Source organism: Xenopus laevis, chromosome 9_10S (genome assembly GCF_017654675.1).
Source record: "Xenopus laevis strain J_2021 chromosome 9_10S, Xenopus_laevis_v10.1, whole genome shotgun sequence".
NCBI classification, from domain to species: domain Eukaryota; kingdom Metazoa; phylum Chordata; class Amphibia; order Anura; family Pipidae; genus Xenopus; species Xenopus laevis.
This window is the reverse complement of record NC_054388.1, coordinates 49433156-49453697: the sequence shown is the minus strand read 5'-3', so window position 1 is coordinate 49453697 and position 20542 is coordinate 49433156. Positions and strand designations below refer to the sequence as shown.

At 44.1% G+C, this 20542-nt stretch overlaps 1 protein-coding gene across 6 annotated transcripts in view; it reads right to left on the bottom strand.

The window, feature by feature from the left end:
- The window catches only part of kalrn.S (kalirin RhoGEF kinase S homeolog), a 191975-nt gene that overhangs the window by 76834 nt on the left and 94599 nt on the right, over positions 1-20542 (bottom strand). For 4 of the 6 annotated variants that reach the window (XM_041578184.1, XM_041578185.1, XM_041578187.1 and 1 more), the window contains exons 11-24: positions 19348-19539; positions 16587-16756; positions 16198-16408; positions 12526-12721; positions 11002-11168; positions 7898-8017; positions 7278-7496; positions 6787-6936; positions 6297-6411; positions 5618-5733; positions 4826-4948; positions 4153-4335; positions 3772-3890; positions 3557-3623 (exon numbers count right to left, since the gene is read on the bottom strand). In XM_041578184.1, coding sequence (XP_041434118.1) covers positions 3557-3623; positions 3772-3890; positions 4153-4335; positions 4826-4948; positions 5618-5733; positions 6297-6411; positions 6787-6936; positions 7278-7496; positions 7898-8017; positions 11002-11168; positions 12526-12721; positions 16198-16408; positions 16587-16756; positions 19348-19539 — 2148 coding nt within the window. The other 2 variants (XM_041578186.1, XM_041578189.1) reach the window with 2 other exon arrangements.

The window sequence follows — 20542 nt, the reverse complement described above, 5'->3', positions numbered from 1 at the left end:
GGGGGCTGTTTGGTGTGGCTCTCGCTGCTCTCAGCCTTGCACAGTTGAACTGAACTGAAGACATTCTTTCTATTACTGTGAAAGTGTGAAGCTTCCTGCTGGCACAGCCAGGTACAGATTTGGGGGCCATATGTTGCTGTTGCTGCTGGGCAGGGCGCTGGCACAGGTACATAAATACTTGGGGGCAATATGATGTGATCAGATTTATTTTTGGCTGCTGCTGGCACAGGTAAAGATTGGGGGCAATATGATGGCTGCAGGAGGGCTGTATGATGGATTACTGCTGAGCTTGCTGGTACAGGTATGGGGGGGCAGTATGACGGATGACTGCTGGCACATGTAAAGGGGGGGCTGTATTATGGATGGCTGCTGGGCTTGCTTGCACAGGTACAGGGGCAGTAATATAAATGAAAAAGTGTTGTACATTTTCTTGCTCTCTTTATTTCAAAACCATCATGGTAAGGAGGGAAATGGTAATGCAGGACGGGGGGGGGGCGCTGATTGAAGCTCTTGCCTAGGGGGCCAAACTACCTTGGCCCGGCACCAGCAGGAATGCCACTCATATGTGAAAAAAGATAAGTCATATTAAGACATACCCTTAAATCCATATGCCTCCTCCTCCCCTGTGTATAATACAGTACCCCAGCATATGATTAAACACCTTAGGGGCCCCTAACAATCATTTTCAAATGCTAACAAACCCCCAAAACAAATACCAGGCTTATGTTCCATTGGGATCATAGGTCAGGCAGAGTATGGCAAACACAGGGAGCATAGGGAAAACAGAACAGAGCAGGAGACAGGAATCAGGACCACTCTAATATGTACTACATAATAGTGATGTGGGGGCCGACCCGATACTCGCGTAAACTCGGGTTTACCCGGGGATCGGGCGGGTTTAGGTCAATCTCGCACTGCTCCGCGTGGGTGGCGGGCGGTGCGGGTTGAGCTCTTCTCCTGCTCTCCCCGCCTGCCACCTTTAAATGCCGGCTTCCGACTTCCTGGGTTCCGGTTTTATAGTTTTGCGTCTGCTCGGCCCGCCCCTTTTGTAACGTCATTGTGGCGTCATTGGCAGGGCGGGTCGGCGCGGGTCTATAAAAGGACCCCGGAAGCGGGTGGGCGCGGACTGGAGCAGGGCGGTTAGGATCGGGTGCGGCAAGCCGGGACGACGCAGCGCCGGCTCAGCACGAGTGCGAATTGGCGCTCGCGTGCGGTCCCCTCTCTGCCCGACCGTTTCTGTCCTTCTCTTCTTTCTGCGCTACTGCGCATGCACGCGAACTTGGGCAGAAACGATCTGGCAGACAGGGGACCGCACGCGAGCGCCAATTCGTGCAAGAGCACAGAAAGAAGAGAATGGCAGAGATGGGAACGGACTGGGGGTAGGCGACAGAGGAGGTACGTGCCTGGCGCCCCCCCAGCTTTGCGCCCTAGGCACGTGCCTACTCTGCCTACCCCTTGGCCCGGCCCTGGGGTGCGGGTCAGAAAAACCTTGACTCGCACATCACTACTACATACAGTGACACAGTGCTGGTGCCCCATTAGCATTTTGTATAAGGTGTGAACAGGTGAACAATGTGGGCAGTTTCAGTCTCGGTCTCAGGTAGAACAGTACAGGATTTTAGGATGTGAACAACAGAGGTGTCACAAGTGTGAACAATGCAGGGGGGATTACGGTGTGAATTTGAGGTTTAAACTATGCAGGGGCCAGTTAATCTCTGTAGTGATACCTTTTAAGGTTTAAAAATGGTAAACAGACACGGCCCGCGGGCCACCAGTTGGACAGCCCTGCTCTAGAAGATGGTGAACTTCCATGTTAGATATTATCACTATATAGCCTATGATTAAGGGGCCCATTTACTTACTTCGAGTGAAGGAATAGAGGAAAAATTGTTTGAATTTCGAATGGTCGAATATGGCTACTTCGACCATCGAATGGGCTACTTCGACGACAACCTTCGACTTCGAATCGAACGATTCGAACTAAAAATCGTTTGACTATTCGACCATTTGATAGTCAAAGTACTATCTCTTTAAAAAATTCTTCGACCCCCTAGTTCGCCACCTAAAACCTACCGAGGCCAATGTTAGCCTATGGGGAAGGTCCCCATAGGCTTCCTAACAATTTTCTGATCGAAGGAATATCCTTTGATCGATGGATTAAAATCCTTCGAATAGTTCGATTCAAAGGATTTAATCGTTCGATTGAACGATTATTCCTTCGATCGTAGGAATAGCGGTAAATCCTTCGACTTCGATATTCGAAGTCGAAGGATTTTACTTCGACCCTAGGTAAATGTGCCCCCACGTGTTTGTAACAAAAACTCGTAAGGCTGTGGACACAATAAACTATTTTTTCACTCTGAACCAATTGCCTGGTGGAAGATTGCCTTTATTGAGTGCCTGCTATAAAGAATTTTCGGTTTGTCCGCTCCCCGTGCTGAGGGCTCAGGGCAGTGCACCTGGGCCTCTACCATTATGTGGTGAGTAATCACTTACTATTTGAAGACCCTATCCTTTGATTTATTATATTATAACTGTATAAGTTCCTACTTTCCAAATCCATCATGTATTTTACACAAAAATCTGATGTATGAGCACTTCCGTTAGTGATCATACCCCCCTCGCGTTGTCACAGACTGACAGAAAGGCAGTCTGGGTAGCATGTAAAATAGGCATAACAGCACTAATATGGATAAGAAAAGCATTTGAAGCACAGTTATTGAAAACTATTGACTGACAATTAAAAATAAAACACAGTTATATTATGTTAAATAAGGGTTAGGTTACTTTTGTACTATACCATAATATCCTGTAAGCTATGTTGCATGACTCGTGGAAACTGTGTATTAAAAATGATAATATTTTAATATATAAGGTATTAGAAGTCATCTGAGAGTTCAATAACCTGTGTTAAAGCAGTGAGGAGTAAGCTCAGCTTACTCCTCCGTGACTTCTAACATCAATATCCTTATAATACATTATCCCTTATAATACATTAATGATACTCAGAGTTCCCTGTATAACTCAGCCTGCAGCCTCGTGCCTTTAAATGGTCACAGAACAACCCCTCAGTGACTTCTAATATCCTTATAATTTACAGCAGGATGTTCATTATCTCTTGGCCATAGACGCAAAGATCTCATCGTACGAATCGAGGATTCTGGCGATTTTCGGAATGTGTGTGGAGAGTCCCGACATTTTTCATCCGGGCAGAGATCGGTCGTTTGGTCGATCGGACAGGTAAGAAAAATTCTGTCGGCTGCCGATAATATCTCTGTGTGTATTGCCGATCGTACGATTTTCAGTGGGAGACTGTCACTAGCTTTGGTTGGACATAGATATCGTACGATTGCTGTCAGGGGCAGAACATTGCTGATCTGTTCTTTAACTACTTTATTTGGTGGGAATGGTAAGACTTTGATCTGAATGGTTAGTGGCAGGTCAGGAGATGGGAAAGTCCGATCGTACATTGATTTGTACGATCGGATCTTTGTGTCTGTGGCCATCTCTATAATACATGAGTGATACTGTAGAAATGACGCCAGGGGTCCATTACCTCCATACACTCGTGCAAGTCCCTCACATACGCCTTCTCTGTCTGCAGAAGTTCCGCCATGGTGAATCTGTCAGAGGAAGCATTTTGATATTTGGGAATCCATTGGATCTTTCAAGCCACCATAACACATATACCTCCCACCCCATTTCAGAAGATTGTTTACCCCAACAATCAACCACATCACCACCCACCGCATTGCCCCATTGTCCACATACTCTTTTTTCCTGGCAGATTTCCTCTTCTCTTCATTGAGTTCATGGCTGGCATCCCTTAGTTTTACCTCTGGGTCAGTCAGAATGGCCGGGACAATGTCCAACTCCAGGTCCTTTGTGTCCTGAAAAAAAAGTAGAATGTTTGTGGTACAGACCCAGCCGAAGCATGGCAATGCCACATACATCAGCTACTGTATGGCACAGCCTGGGCAGAACAGTTAGAGAAATCCTTGTATTGCCACTCACATAGGACAGAGTATAGCATGGGTGCAGCCCAAGACTGCATGGCATTGCCAACCAAAACACCATTCTTCAAATCAACTTCACCCCAAAGCTGAAAAGAAAACAAATGTCGGTGCTTTTCCCTAGTGAATCTCTTGATACCTCAGTGCAGATCCCCAGGGCTCGCTGCAGGCTGCAATGATATTTTCCCATGCGCAAGGCGAAGTCCCGGTAATGTTTGTTCACAGTAGTAACCCATTTCTTCAGCTCGGTGGCATGGACGTGGCCCTTCTCCACAAAGCTATCTGCCAGCTGGATCAGCAGCCGCACCTTCTCCTTCGTTTGCTGTGGGCACAGAGCTTGTTAGTACAAACTAATTGGAGAGGATATATATATACATATGATTATACAGCACTGCAAAATGATGTGAATAATATTAAAAGGGTAATTATGTAATGCCAGTGTCCCTTATATTAGGTTGAAATACTGTCCATGGTTAGTGATGGGCGAATGAATTTGCCAGGCGCAAATTCGCATTGAATTTCCAAGTTTCGCTGCCGGCTAATAAATTTGCGTAACTGAAGCAAAAATTTGCAGGGAAAATTTGTGGGAAATTTGCAAATTTTTCGGTGAAACGGGACAAATTTGCTCATCACTGGCCATGGGATGAAGTATAACATCATAGGATGAAGGAAATGGAAATATTACAAGCAAATACATTGTTTCCTTTTTCTTTTATGCATTTCAAGTCTTCAGTACTGATTGGTTTACAGGCTCATGGCTGGAACAATGTTAAAAATATGTCTCAGGTGGCAACGTAACACCTCTCCTGTACCTTTGCAGGTATTCGGAAGTCCTCATATTCCTTCAGCAGCATCTGAGGCTCTTCCATACATTCCCCAGGGGTGGTGCGTGTGGAGAGATAATGCTCCCCTGCTTCCTGAATCCAGTCCAGCGCCTGCAGGAATCAGCAAAGAGGGGTGATGGGGGGACTGGGCACCATAAAAGGAATTGGCAGCGGGTTGAGGCAATGGGTATAGTTAATGAGTAAATAACATAACGGAAGCTGACAGTAACATAGGTGAGAGCTGTTGGTTGGTATTTTTAAAAACACTTTGATTAAATTAGTTGGGTATGGGGATAGTAAAGCTGTCAGTTCATTCACTTAAAATGCCTATAAAATCCTAATGCTGCAGGGTGACTAGTAATTAGTTTGGCTGCACATCACATGGTTGGACAGAATCCAAAGCAGTCCTCATCCATTTCACACTACCACATGTAGGTGGTCCAGTATTGGGTGCCAGAGTTTAGAGCTAAGAGATCAGGTGCTGGAAGTGGGCAGTTTGCTAAATACAGAGGCCTCAATCTGATTTCTATTGAGCCATGCAGCATGCATCCTAATGCTTTAATAGGTTCTAAAGGAATATACGATTCATATTGGGAGGTTACAGATATGGATTATTTATTTTGGAATTCTACAATGGGAATGCTTTTCTCAGAATTCTACTCAGTGATTAGTTCTACCATTACAAACCCCCAGTCTCCCTCAAGGTATAAAAGCTGCTATATTCCTGCATAGTAAATGAATACTTGTGGCAGTGCCTAGAGCTAACATCTCATCCCATACCTGCTTGGCACTTCTTTCAAACACAATGTACTGCTGACACTGGTCCAGCCGCCTCTTCTTCAAAGTCCAAAAATGCAGCACACGGTTCTCTCTTTGCAGGAGCTCACTCAAGATGGCTGAAGGTACAACAGAATCATATTCCAATAGCACCCACAAACACAAGGCAACACTGCTCTTTTATTCTGATCATGTTTGCATGGCTGAGGGCAGGGTTATACGTAGGAACAAATTTAGGATTAACATGCCATCTCCTGGTTTGGATTTGATCACCATTTGCCATGCTTTGTCTTTTTGTTCGAGTCACAGATGAGACTCAGGTAAGTGCTGCCTGATTGGCATATAAATATATGGCATGTAATAGGATCTACGGATTTGGCAGCGAGTTTGAGGACAACACTAGTAATCTGCTCAATTGTGCGTTTTAGCACAGCCTAATCTTTTAGAAGTGGCAGCTTCAGTTTTGAACTTTAATAATCAGACACCTCTCCTGGGGTTAAAGAGCAAATGTGTAAACTCATCTAATCCTTCCATGTTTGTGTCCAAACCTTAACTGTGTCACTGCTGCCAACCTAATCTACTGCCCTCTAGGAGTTCTACAACTCCCCTCATTGGTGGAAAATTAAGATGGAATTGCTCCACTGTGCAAATACTTTTCTCTCCCCCTTCTCCATAAACCTACCTTTAACTTGTTGCTCAGGGATACGCGTATGTGGGGCCACACCAGGCATACTGACATTGTTGCGGTGAATATACTTCAAAAAGACTTCTGCGTTCCTTCTCGCTAAAGTACAAGCCTGCACAAATGAGATGCAAGAGAAAAGGGCAAACAACCCCTGTCAAGCCAATGTGCTAGTGTAAAGCTTTACATACCGACCACTTCAAATAGTTTCCCTTGGCCTCTATTGATCCAATAACAAAACTCTAGTTGGCTCTCTGACTTTGGTTTAAGCACCACCCTTTACCTGACCAAAGGAAAGAGAGCAGTCCATGCGCAGGGAGTACTCAGAATTCCACATCTCAGAAAATACTGGGGGGAACTAGATTTACTAACCCCGGGGTGAGTACGTGGGGATAATGCAAATGAACAAATGACCCAAAGTATTGCACTAAAGTATCTCTAGTCATTTGGTGGCAGAGAGAGAATTTCCCATTTAATACTAGTGACTGACCTTTAGGAAGGCTTCCTTCTGTTCCAGGTGTTTACTGATCAGAGGCATGACATGGTCTGTCTCAGTGGAAGGTCCCAGTTTATCATGGCCCCGACACCAGTCTTCATCCCTTCGGTATTCCTGTTCTAGGCTCTCGAGAACACTGCATACCTGTGGCACATTTGGTGGGTTATAATGTGCTCCTGTCACCCAATACACCCCAATAACCAATTCTCCATATAGGGCTCTGCTGCAACTGTGACATTTATTTATGTATTGTTTTCCTGCACATGATGTACATAATATTTGACTGTTCTGCAATAACATATCTTACTCTTCTTTGCCTCTGTTCCTATGTATTAGGCACCTAGTGCTACCACTCCCTATTTCTGTAGGGGCAATGAGAGCAGAGTCGGTAGTAACCCTTCCAACACTTTCCCTCTATGTGTGTGCCCCTTCATTGTGTCTGGTTTGCACCCTGACAGCTGAATAGACAAATATAAATTACTGACTTGCTCTGAGGTTTTATAGAAGGCCACCGAGGCATTCACTAGCTTGAGTCTGTCCTCCATCTTTAGCATCAGCTGTTGCCAGTGCATTGCCACCTTCTCGGCGCACTCGCGGATAGCGTCAGCATCATAGTGGCCAGCCTGCAAGAGCGCCTCTGCTTTTTGCTGGACCTGCAGGGCACTTTGGTGTGTCTTCTGCAAAGAGCTGGCATGGAAAAGGGACTGCGAGAGAAAAAAAAAAGGTGTCATGAACAGAACCAAGAGAAAATAAAAGTAGTATTTCAGCTAGGAGTAGGCTATAGGATATATTACTCAGTGCCCTATGTGAAGATTTGCAGTTTTATATTGCTAATTACTGGCCATTATTCTAATTCCTGTTCCTGTAATGTTCTCTTTCAAATTGACAGCTTTCCTCTACAGAGCACATTTTACTTCACTGTCTAACCAAAGGAAAGATAACAGCTCATGAGCAGGAAGTACAAAGAAGTACAACTCAAGACCAGGGTAAGAATGCATTGATTTTCCAATAGGAACGTTTTATTGGATTTCCATTTTAGATGCCCTAGGGCTACAGTGATAGAAAGTCATGCATGGCAATAAGTAATCATGCCAAGTGCACTTACCTCGATAGCCATTTGAAACTGCTCATGCTCTCTCTGCAACTGCTCAGCCTCCGACAGTGAACTTGCATTAACCAGACTGGCGTTCAGCATTGACTCACCATTGCGGATCCAGCCCAACACCTATCAGGGTATATGAAAACAGTAGGTACAAACCATCACAACTAGTTGTATTTATCTCTTTTTTGTTATGATACAACTCTCACCACCCCAACAGTCAGCAGCAACTGCAACAAATAAAGGGACATACATTTGGCTACATTCCCTAGTGTACCTGTTATCCCACAGCCACAGTCCAATCTCATAATAAGCTATTATCCCAACTGCTACTATGGGCACTACTTCTCCCCTACTATACCTGCTATCCCACAGCCTCAGTCCCTTCCCAGAGATTATTATTCCACTGCTACTATAGGCACCATCTCTTCCTACTATACCTGCTATCCCACAGCCACAGTTCCTTCCCAGTGACTATTATCCCACTGCTGCTATAGGCACAATCTCTACTTACTATACCTTCTATCCCACAGCCACAGTCCCTTCCCATAGACTATTATCCCACTGCTACTATAGGCACCATCTCTCACTACTATACCTGCTAACTCACAGCTACAGTCGCTTCCCAGAGACTATTATCCCACTGCTACTATAGGCACCATCTCTACCTACTATACCTGCTATCCCACAGTCACAGTCCCTTCCCAGAAACTATTATCCCACTGTTACTATAGGCACCATCTCTCTCCCTACTATACCTGCTATCCCACAGCCATAGTCCCTTCCAAGAGTCTATTATCCCCACTGCTACTATAGGCACCATCTCTTCCTACAATACCTGCTATCCCACAGTCACAGTCCCTTCCCAGAGACTATTAACCCTCTGCCACTATAGGCAGTAGCGTTCGTTGAGGGGGGCGGGCCCTGGTGCGTGATGTGCAGCCGGGCCCCGCCCCCCTCCATACCGCCGCATTTGGCCGCATTTTCAGCGGCGAACGGACTGCCGGGGGGCCCTGAGGAGGTGCGGGCCCTGGCCCGCTTGCACCCCCTGCTCCCCTGGTAGTTCCGCCACTGACTATAGGCACCATCTCTCCCTACTATACCTGTTATCCTACAGCAACAGTCCCTTCCCAGAGGCAACTATACCAAATGCTTTTATAGTGGCTATTGAGGTTCCCAACACTCTTCTTATAATAATCTCTGGTTCCCTATTATCTGTGGGACTGTGGTAGAACTTGCTTAGACTATCCATGTAAAAAATGGAGAAAATCAAATATTCTGTAGCTTTAGAGTAGAAGTTTGGGTATTATCATTGCTGGAAATTAGGTTTATATGAAGTATTTTGCAAGGAACACGAATGAAGCCCTCACATGGAATAATACAGGTTGTGATGCTGTTTAAGTTGAAACAAATTACATCTGAGCGGATCCCTGGGGCCCAACCACCTGCAGGGAAAAAACTCCTCATTGGTATCGACAGATCCCCTCAATCTCCGACAAGTAAAAGCCCTTCCTCGTCTCTTACTCTGTCGGATCAATGCTGACTAAATGAACTGCATATAAATGGCAGCTGGCGTGGGATCAATAACCCCCCCCCCCATGCAGATCTTCTTCTGCTTATGGAAAAGACCAGGGAATAATTATCCAGCAACAAACTCTGCCACTTGTCCAATTTCCTTTATTGGGTACTGAGATTTGGGAGTTAATTCTGCCCTGCATATAGGTAACATAAACTTATGCTTGGTACTGAGGTTGGGGGTTGTAATAATTAGATCTTTCAACAAGACCCAGGGAATATAAATGTGATATTTCTGCCAAGAGCCAGGTCTCCTGGTTGTAATGTGACAGTATTATTCTTGGATAAGTGGTTCAGGTTAGCAGGCAGCACAGCCAAAACAAATCATTTCAACAGTTGGACAAGCTCAGTATCCCCACTAGCCAATCACGTCACTCGCCTGCAGCAGACATTCCCCTAGGGCCTAGGCTGTGGTCAGTGCTAAATACAAGTGGAGCTTTGCATGATACTGGCTATGAAAAAAATCTTAGAGTTATAGTATAACAGCATTCAGAGCTATGGGATGCTCATCCCTGGAATGAGGGATTTGGCCTCACATCTGGGGATCAGAACATTTGCCCTCAGATCTGCTTATCAGAGGATTTTCCCTCATATCTGGGGATCAGAGGGTTTGACCTCATATATCGGGGTTAAGAGAGTTTGCCCTCGTATACGGGGATCAGAGTTTTTGCATCTAAAGTATAAAGTTGCCAAGTTGGCATGAAGATTCGGGACACAAGAATCCCTCTGTCTGACCATGGGAGAGCAGCAAAGAAGCATAGATCTGTACTTTGGCAAATACACGGGGAACTGTATTCACTTCTAAATTGTGGGCCCACAGTTATTGTTGCATGTCAATTGGCAAGTGCTGAGAGTTATAGTCGACTGCAGTTGCAACAACACAATGTAGTTCCCTTATTGCATTTGCTCACAGACAGGCCAGACAAAGTCAAAGTAAGTTTATTGGATTTTAAACAGAGCATTGGGGAAATAATATCCATTTGGCAGGCAGTAGTTTGACTGAGGCCAGTAAGACATTTTAATTGGCCGAGAGTCAGAAAACTCACGTTTTATAAACAGAGTGTCGACATAAATTGCTCAACCTTGGGGGATTCCACAAACAGAGAGACCAGCTCTCATCCCTCATGTTGCAGTTATTGTACAATTGTAATCAGTTATTGTACAATTGTAATCAGTTATTGTACTAGGGGCCCGTCTTTAAATCCTCTGCCTGAAATAAGAACCTGGCCCTGGGGCTCCCAAATTGGAAACAGAAATGGTTTCATTTGTTTATATTGAATGTTCTCCACCTCTATATATATTTTCTGTTTCCATGGAGAGTTCTCAATTTTGGTGTGCAAAATGAGTGAGACTTGTGGCCATGGTCTGGGTAGAATAGGGGCAAGACCAAAAAGCCTCACACAAATATCTCCATTATGGTGTTATGTAACCATGTTGCAGATGTAAATGAAGAGATTAGGGGACACTTGACACCTGTTTTCCTGCACAGATTTGATGAATTGTACCTGGCCTATATATTCTGTTCTCACACTGACCTGCTTGACTTCAGTCTGTAGGTGGCGCAGTTGAAGACATTGCTCCAGGCGCTTGTGAGTCTGCTCAGCATTTAAATCCAGCTCGTGCTGCTTCTCATGGAGAAACTCCAGCAATTCCTGTACCTGAGTCGCTAGGTCAATGTCTTTCTCACAGATCAGCTCGATTCCTGTGGGATATAGGAGGCTGTTATGTACTTGCATTGATTGGGCAATGTGAATCTTTGGAATATTAGTGTAACGGAGCTGGGAGCTTTAATGCAAAGACTTTGTGTCTTGGGAACAACTAAATAATTTTGGCAAAGCTAGTGAGAAAGTATCCCAGAGCAAAATTGTTTTAGGCCCTTCCATCTTTCAAATTTTAGTCATGACAGTTTTGTACGTGTATATTGAGACTGTGAAGAGGTGCATGTAGGGAAATACACAGACAGATGTAGTGAAGAGGAAAAAGAGGTACACATTGATGTCTGTACAAAAGAAAAGAAAGAAAACAATGAAGTGGATACACATGAAGAGTAGACACATGGGGAGGAGACACATAAAGATGAGAAACATGGAGAGCAGATACAAAGTAAGAAGACACTTAGAAAGAATAGACATGAAAAGTGCACAGAAGAAAAGGAGATACATGGAGAGGAAGACAAAGAGAGAATAGAAACATGAAAAGGTCACATATGAAGAGGAGACAGAAGAAGAGACGCCATAGAGTATGTAGAGAAGGCAGAGGAAGAGGAGACACATGGACAGAAGGCAACGATGAGGAGCTGAATGAAGAAGAAACACACGGAGAGGAGACACGGTAAGAAGAGACATGCTGTACATGGAAAAGGAGACACATGAAAAGGAGAAAAACACCTGAAGAGAAGACACATGAAGATGAGACGCAAGATAAGGAGACACATGGAGAGGAGACGAATGGAGAGGAGACACACAGAGAGGAGACACACATGGAAATGAGACACATGGAGAGAAAAGACATAGGAGAGAATGTTTTTTACGAATGTTTAGCACTGCTCGCAATATAAAATAATTTGCTAGCAAATACTACATTGCACATTATTTCTAAGCAAAGGTTAGCGTTAACACCTGCTCTGGAATTTCTTTAAATATTTCGTCACCAAAAACTTTTTATTACATACACTGCGCACTTTCGCAAACATTGCGAGGAAGTCATTGAAGTCTGTAATCAGTCAAAAAGGTCACAAACATGGTCGCATATGTTCGTAAAGTTGTTTTTTGAATGTTTTTGTGTTAACGAAACACATTACATTCCCCCAATAGAGAGAGAGCACAGATGAAAAGGAGACATATATAGAGAGAACACTTTTGGAGTAGAAGTATATAGAGAGGAGATATGCACACAGGAGACATGTTGAGGAGATGCATGGAGAGATAAACAAACAAAGAGGAGGCAGGTGTAGACCCAGGATGAAGAGATGCATGCAGAAGAGGCATATGCAGAGACAGAGGCAGCACAGTGTTATGTGAAAGAACCCCAAGCAATATGATATCATTAACTGCACCCACCTGATGCCTGCACCTCCATTATGTACTGATGCAGATCCTGACCCTGCTGAATGACTTCAAAAGTCATGTTGTTCATGGCCAGCTTGCGCTCCTTGTGCCGCTGTAGTCGCTGCTCGGCCAGGGTCAGATCCTCTGTGTTGAAGTCAGTCATCTGTCGCAATAGATCCTCATTCCAGGCATCCAGCTCAGCTGTCACCTGTGTAACAAGACAGACAGATCACATGAGCACCTGAGAATATTATAAAAGTTTCATCGATTGAACTACTTTATAAATACACTGATTCCGGATTGGCAAAATGCTGATAGGGATAATCAGCCAACCAGATTTTCCTTTTAGGGCTCTTACTGACTAGCGTTTTTACCTGCGCTCCCCTGCGTTCCGTTTTTCTGCGTTCAGCCGCAGGGGAGTGCAGGAATAGACGCATTAAATCTTTTCCAATGGGGCTGTACTCATGTACTCGGTATAGGCGCCGAACGCAGGTTGAAACGCAACATGCTGCATTTTTCCTGCGTTCGGTGGACTACACGCGCCTGTGTGAGTACAACCCCATTGGAAAAAATGTAATGCGTCTATTCCTGCACTCCCCTGCGGCTGAATGCAGAAAAATGGAACGTAGGGGAGCGCAGGTAAAAACGCTCGTCAGTAAGAGCCCTTAATCTGCCCAGCCAGCACCCATCCTGACATATTAAAGACAGGTACCAATAACTGGGCTATATGGCCGCTATCCATGTAAACTCCAGATTGGGATGTGTCATCCATACACTGGCAGATTAGTAAAGTGGCACTTCATTACAAGCCAATGTGTCTGGATTTATGTCTCTGAATTTCAAAGCATTTGTTGGTTCTGTCTTTGCTAATGAGCAGAATATGAGGCAAGCAGTACCCAGAGAAAACATCACTTATGGATATGATCTTCTCATATTTACCCTTTTATTTGCTGCATGTATTAATGCAGAGCTTCAAAGGCACATTGTAATTAAAGGATACTGTCATGGGGAAAAATGTTTTTTTCAAAACTTATAGTGCTGTCAAGCAGAATTCTGCACTGAACCCTGTTTCTCAAAAGAGCAAACAGATTTTTTTATATTTAATTTTGAAATCTGACATAGAGCTAGACATATTGTCAGTTTCCCAGCTGCCCCAAGTCATGTGCTCTGATAAACTTCAGTCACTCATTACTGCTGTACTGCAAGTTGGAGTGATATCAACCCCTCCCTTTCCCCCCCCAGCAGCCTAACAACAGAACTATGGGAAGGTAACGAGATAGCAGCTCCCACAAGATAACAACTGTCTGGTAGATCTAAGAACGGCACTCAGTAGTAAAATCCAGGTCCCACTGCAAAACATTCAATTACATTGAGTAGTAGAAACAACAACCTGCCAGAAAGCAGTTCCATCCTAAAGTGCTGGCTCTTTCTGAAAGCACATGACCAGGCAAAATGACCTGAGATGGCTGCAGACACACCACTATTATGACCTAAAAAATACACTTGCTGGTTCAGGAATAAAATGTTTTATTGTAGAGTGAATTATTTGCAGTGTAAACAGTGTAATTTAGAAATAAAAAATACATCATTTAAGGGTTTTAAGGGACCTTTATAGGTCCCTTTTTTACTCCTGGCTGTTTTTCAGAGTTCAGTGGTTTTACTTGCTCTACCTCTGCGTAGCTTTCTTATTTCTTCCACTTTCATAATTAAAACAAATGCTGCCAGCAGTGCTAATGTGAATATTTCAACAACCTTGGATCCTGCAGAATGTCTAATGCCATAAAGCAAGACAGGACAGTTTTTTTTAAATGTCCTCCAATTACTTTACATAATCTTAAATATTCCATACCAGATTAATTGCTCTCAACCTACAGTATCACAAGCCTTTGCGAGGCCAGGCACACAGGGGCTGTATTTATCTATGGACTGGCAGGACAGAACACAGCACATGCTGGCATCACAGGGGTTACACTAGTACTGGAAATGGCACAGTGAGCGAAACAGGGGATTTACAAGAAAATCTCTCAGAATTCTCTGCTGAACATGAGTGGAGTTTATGAGATGAAAAAATGTTTCCTCCAATAATTGAATTTTTCCCATAATCTCCTCCGAGCGATAGATTTTTCCTGTCTGGAGCCTTCAGTTGAGATAATCTTTCCTCATACTTAGGTTTTATTTCCACAGCCAAAGTCACTGCATTGCTTCCCTTCAGACTGTAAATATACAGTGGCATCACACTTGCCTAAAGAGCTTTCAATTTATATCACATCTCTGACCTGTTAAAAGGTTTCTTATCCTAGTCATTAACAATGCATACACTATATTCCTTATACTAGGGTTTACATGGTTATATATAGTTCCCCCCAAACCTCACATGAACAGATATATATATATATATATAATCAATGGGGTGGCACACCGCTTGTTAGTTCTATACCTGGGTGCTCGGTAAAAAAATGAGAAATGAGAAAGGTCCCTGAGGGGACCGAAACGTCACGTTGGCTACATATGCACATATGAATATATTGCTTTTTCACTGAAACCCTGGTGTTGCTGGTCATTTCTGCACTATATATATATATATATATATATATATATATATATATATATATATATATATATATATATATATATATATATATATATATATATATATATATAGGAAATGAAATAATAGTCACCCTGCTATAGTTCCAGGGGTACCCAGGGCACAAATAAACACTCACCCCAAATCTCACCCTAACTGGCCTTTATGCTGGGCCCACAGAAACATTGGGGTAACAGTCTTCCTGACATAATTCCAGGAGTACCCAGGGCACAAGTAATCACTCACCCCAAATCTCATCCCAACTGGCGTTCAGGCTGGGCCTCCTTAGCTCATAACAAGGTTACAAACATTTAGAAACATTGGGGTAACAATGACTCTGCCATAGTTCCAGGGGAACCTAGTGAAAAGCCTCATAATTGTGATTATGACCCCCCACCCAACTTATGTAAGGATCCTGCCTAGAGCTCACAGAAGGCTCTCAGTTCTAACAAACCATGTCTATAATCTGCATGTTTTTTTCTCCAGGGGAAGTTGGTGTATCAGAGCACATTTACTGGCACCATTAAAATAAATACAATGAGCCATAAAGGCCCAACCAGTGTCTGCAAGCGAGAGGCTCTGAGGAAGCAGTGCTCAGGGTCACCATGTCCTCACCTGCCCCACTGGGAGGCAAAGATTTCTAAATGTCATCAAGTGCAAAAAAATCCAAATAACAGAAACATATCCAATTAGTTAGAGTGAAGCTGGTGGGAGTGAACTGGGGGGTTCTGTGCAGGGAATAGTAATAGCAACATCATCTGGGTCATGTGTATTGAGCTACTGCCGTTACAGTGTATATGTGTGTTACAGGGTAAGAATGAATGTTACAATGAATCTGTGCATAAGAAGGTCTTATAATTCACTTCTACAAAAGTTTTAAGTGCCCTTAGTAGTTATTCACTATAGTGCTAGCACATATTCTGTTTGTGATTACTTTTAACTGGGGTAACCAGAGCCATAATTGCTTGTTCTTTCCAACCCATGGGAAAGAAAGCAGCCGGGAGCAGCAAGGGCTCTGTACATAATAATGAAGTAAACATGGGTTCAGATAACAAGACTTTGTCTTACAGTCTTTGTGTTCTACAGAACCCCCTCACCTCAATAGTGTACTGCTCAAAGATCCGCAGCTGCAGGAAGATGTCCAGCTTGATCTTCCTCTCGTGGAACAGCTCTTCCATTTGCACCTGAGCCTCGTCCAACTGCTGAAGCACCGACTCAATGTGACTGATGGAGCTGTTGTGGGGAGACTTGTTGCTGGAGACCGCGGAGTCCCTGTATGCAGAATGCAACATTGCAGAGGGCTGAGGGCTGCAAGCAAAAATCTAGACATGCAATTATCTCATGGACATGGCTCAGTGAACTTGTGTGAAATATACTCCACAATAAACAAAGCCCCCCTCCACTTTATCCGTGTGTCCCCTGGGAACTTCACTAAGGAGAAGGGACGCAACAAGGTATCCAAAGCCAAGTCTGAGCATGGACTCACCTGAGTTGCTGGATGAGGTCTTCTCCCTCTTTGATGACATTCAGGGTCCCATCAAGTGTGGCTGTTTGTTGCTGCTGAAACTGTTTAATAAGCTCCTGTACGGCATCAACTGAATCAGCACAAACGTCTTCTAGGAGCTCCTTCTGTAGGTCTTCCATCCAAGTCCACAGCTAAGAACATAGGGGCAGATGCAGGTAGGTAAACATTTGGAGATATCCACAGTTTTGGTTGTATAAAAACCAGGTGCACTGCCAAACAGAGCCTTGTGTAGGTTGACAATCCATATAGGGGCTACTAAATGGCCAAACACAGCACTTATTTGGCACCCAAGAACATTTTTCATGCAAGTGTTGCCCCCCTTTTTACTTCTGAATGTTGCTCACGGGTTCAAAAGGTTGGGAATCCCTGCTATAGAGATTACTTGACAAGCAGTGGAACAAGTGATTACAGACAAGTTTTGGGGCGGGTGTTTCAGATGCAGTTATCTGAACATGGAAAAGAGAACAGTTCAAGATTTAAAACTATGTACCTGGTGATGGAAGGCGATTGACTACATTTTTCCTGTCCCATTGTCACTGATTTTGAGATGGAAAAATGCATTGACCTTCAAGCCATCCCTTTCTGTGCTATGATGTCTCATTAAATGAAACCAACTATAAATGATAATGTCCTCATTATTCCACTTGATTTAACCACAATAAAACCTCATTTCACAGTTTAGTTCAATTAACTTAAATTAGTAGAGTTTCTAGAACTCTCTGGCAAAGACAAGACGACGTTACAGCCCGGAAAGATCTGCAGTCACAAATCCTGTCACTGCTGTATTTTCCTTTGTCTGATTCTTGCTTTTGATGTGCAAAACATTCCATCAGCGTAAGGGTACAGTAGGGCAGAACTCACAATGTAGCTCTAGTAGGAACAGATTATAAAATCTGTGGAGCCCCCCAGGAAAGTACCCACTAATTACTCCATTCATCTTTTCTATACTCCTGCCATTACTTTCTTCTTTCCCCATCCTCCCTATTCTCGTCCCTTCTATAGTTCTCATCTCTCCTTTTTGTGTCTCTACTCCTTGCCTAATTCCCATTCCTATCTTCTTCTGTCTCTCATTCCCTTTCATTCCCTTTTCTATTCTCCCCCAACTGTTTGACCTTACTCTCCTCTTCTCTCCCCTTATATTTCTCCTCTCCTCCCCATTTGTCTCTCTATTTCCTGATTCCCTTCTCCTCTCTCCTTCCCTCTCATTTCCTTCTCTATTCTACCCCAACTGTTTAGCCTTACTCCCCCCAACCATCTTCTCTCTCTCCTTCTATATTTCTCATCTCTTAAGAACTGCCCACAGTGAGGATATACCAGTACTTGTACTTGCAAAGGGACCTAAACTACTTATTGGCTTTCTGAAGAAGGATTTTGTCTAGGAGCCCAACACACAGGCTGTAGACAGCAGGTCCATAAAATATCATATAATCCCATACCAACTCAGTTCTTTGCTTTTTGGTCCATGTCTGGAGCCAAATCACTTTAAAAAAAACCTATCAATCAATGGTTTCATCAGGCTATGGATATAGCCCCCACCCCAATATATTTCAGGAGTTGGCTAAGGTGAATCAGCACAATTTGGCCCAACTTCTAGCTTCTTGCAATGGCCTCACCAAATGAGTGGATCGTCCCTGCATGACCAGTTCTACACAATGAACACGAGCTGCAATTGATGAGAAAGATTTAGTTTCCTCTTCCTTTGGAATCATCTTTCATCACAAGGTAGAACGATGCTCGTTACCGGAGGGAGACAGAACTCGTTTATCCCTGCGGGGCTCAGGGAGAGGGAGTGACAAGTTCCATGCAGCAGTAGCAGATTCACTGAAGGACAACGTTTTATCACTGAGAAAGTCTTGTCATTCCACTGAAATACTGTCCTGCTAGCATCGCTCTGTCACCCAATGTGCACTCAAAGGCTGAGTCCAAGCCAATATGGAATTTGCTTAGAATTACGCAGATTTTGGGCCTCCAAAATCCCTGGAGCAGACTGACCATTGGAATATGGGTAGAAGTTCAAAGAACATACATTATACCGTATAACTGTACATTAGTAGCAAAGCAATAACCTAGAGCTGCGTCCCTAAACATTTCTTACAAAATGATCATAGATTAGTGCTTTGCACAAGTATTCACAGATCAGTGAGGTAGTGCAGCAGTGCACCCCACAAGCACACAGAGCCATGTGACCACATTTTAATATTCCTATATTCCTATACACAAGGTGGACTTACGCAAGCGTGCAAACATACATTTATGTAATAAAAGACACCAAGTTTGCCCAGGAGCAGTAGTTCATAGCAACCAATAAGATGTTTGCTTTAAAACAGGTAACCAGTGAATGCTACCTGCTGATTGGTTGCTATGGGTTACTCCTCCTGGGCAAACTTAATGCCTTTTATTACATAACCCACAGAGCACTGCACAGTGCAAACAGATGGATATATTCACTGATGCAAACATAGTATGGCTCATTCGTGAACAAAAGTGAAACGGGTTAGCATGAACACAAATCTGAGCCCACACTGAGTATATTCATTAAAGGTATGAACACCTAGGCATTCTCCTAGTTAATGCACCTGTCCAGCCTGCTCTGGGCAACAGTGCACAAGATCATCCATGAGCACTTGGGAACCCAGGAACTGTGTTGTAATCAGCAAGAAAAAAAATTGCATTCATACCGTATATATAAGACCCTTAATTGCACAGCCCTTCTCCCTCCTACCTCCTTTGTGTGACTGTGGAAAGAGACTGACATGTCCAGGAGAAGTTTCCTCTGCTCCACCCTGTGCACAAAATCCTGGATTCGCACCTCCAGGTGCCGCGCTGCTTTGTATATCTCCTCTGGATCACACTCTCCCGTCTGGGCAAGTTGTTCTGCCGCCTCCAGCAGCTTGTCTGCATTGGTGTATGTGTTCTGTTGAAAAGGAACGGACCCAATGGGCAAATTAGTCACTAATAAATATGTGTGTGGAGTGGGGGGTGCAACAGAATCAGGAGCCTAAATCGGAGTGCCCCCCAGCCTATGAGAGGAACTGTTACTATGCAACATAGCGCTGCGCGCAGTCACATCCTTGAAGTCAGTGATGTAACTAATGTGGGAACTGACCTTGGGGACACAGGGGGGCTCAGGGCCAGCCTTTATATTATACTAATAGATGATAGGTTTACTTTCCCAATAATATTTGATGGATGTGTGCTGAAACCAATAGAACACTGCACAAGGTTCATATTATAAGGGACAGTCAGGGTCGTTTTAAGGTGGGCAAAGAGTCAACTAGTGGGCCCCTCATAACCCTGGCGCATGCAGAAAATTTTTGAGACCGGTCCCGCCTCCCCGTGTTTCTTCCATCCATCTTCATCCCTGTGTGCGTCCCCTCCCTCCGTCTCCCTCCCTGCGTCTCGCCCCGCCCCCTCTATTTTTCGGCGCAGTGGTCCCCCAAAAGCAGTGGGCCCTGGGCAGATGCCCCTTAACTTGCATTATTAAAGTGGCCCTGTGGACAGTAACTAAAGTGATGAATTGGTACCAAGCATGATGCAGAGCAGCCTCAGGTGTATAATATAACACGGGATGGGATGAAATCAGGCAAGTGGTGAACAGGAAGAACACTGTACCTATAACACATGTGCCATGATTTATGTTTATGCCCAAGTCATACCCACCACCTCTCCAATGCTAATGGCTGATGCGCTATGTGTCCATCAGGTGGGTGGGGGGGCACATGGAAGTATATTGAGCCCTCCCAATATGCAGCTGGGAGCAGTTATTATATGACGTATCTGCTATTAGAATTAGAATCTGACAGCACTTGAATTGGGCTTGGGGGCTGGGCGAAACGCGTTGGCGGGTCACGTGATTCTTAGCTGCTATGGGAGGTTGCCAAGGCAACTGCATCCTTCCACCCAACTCCCCCATGTAA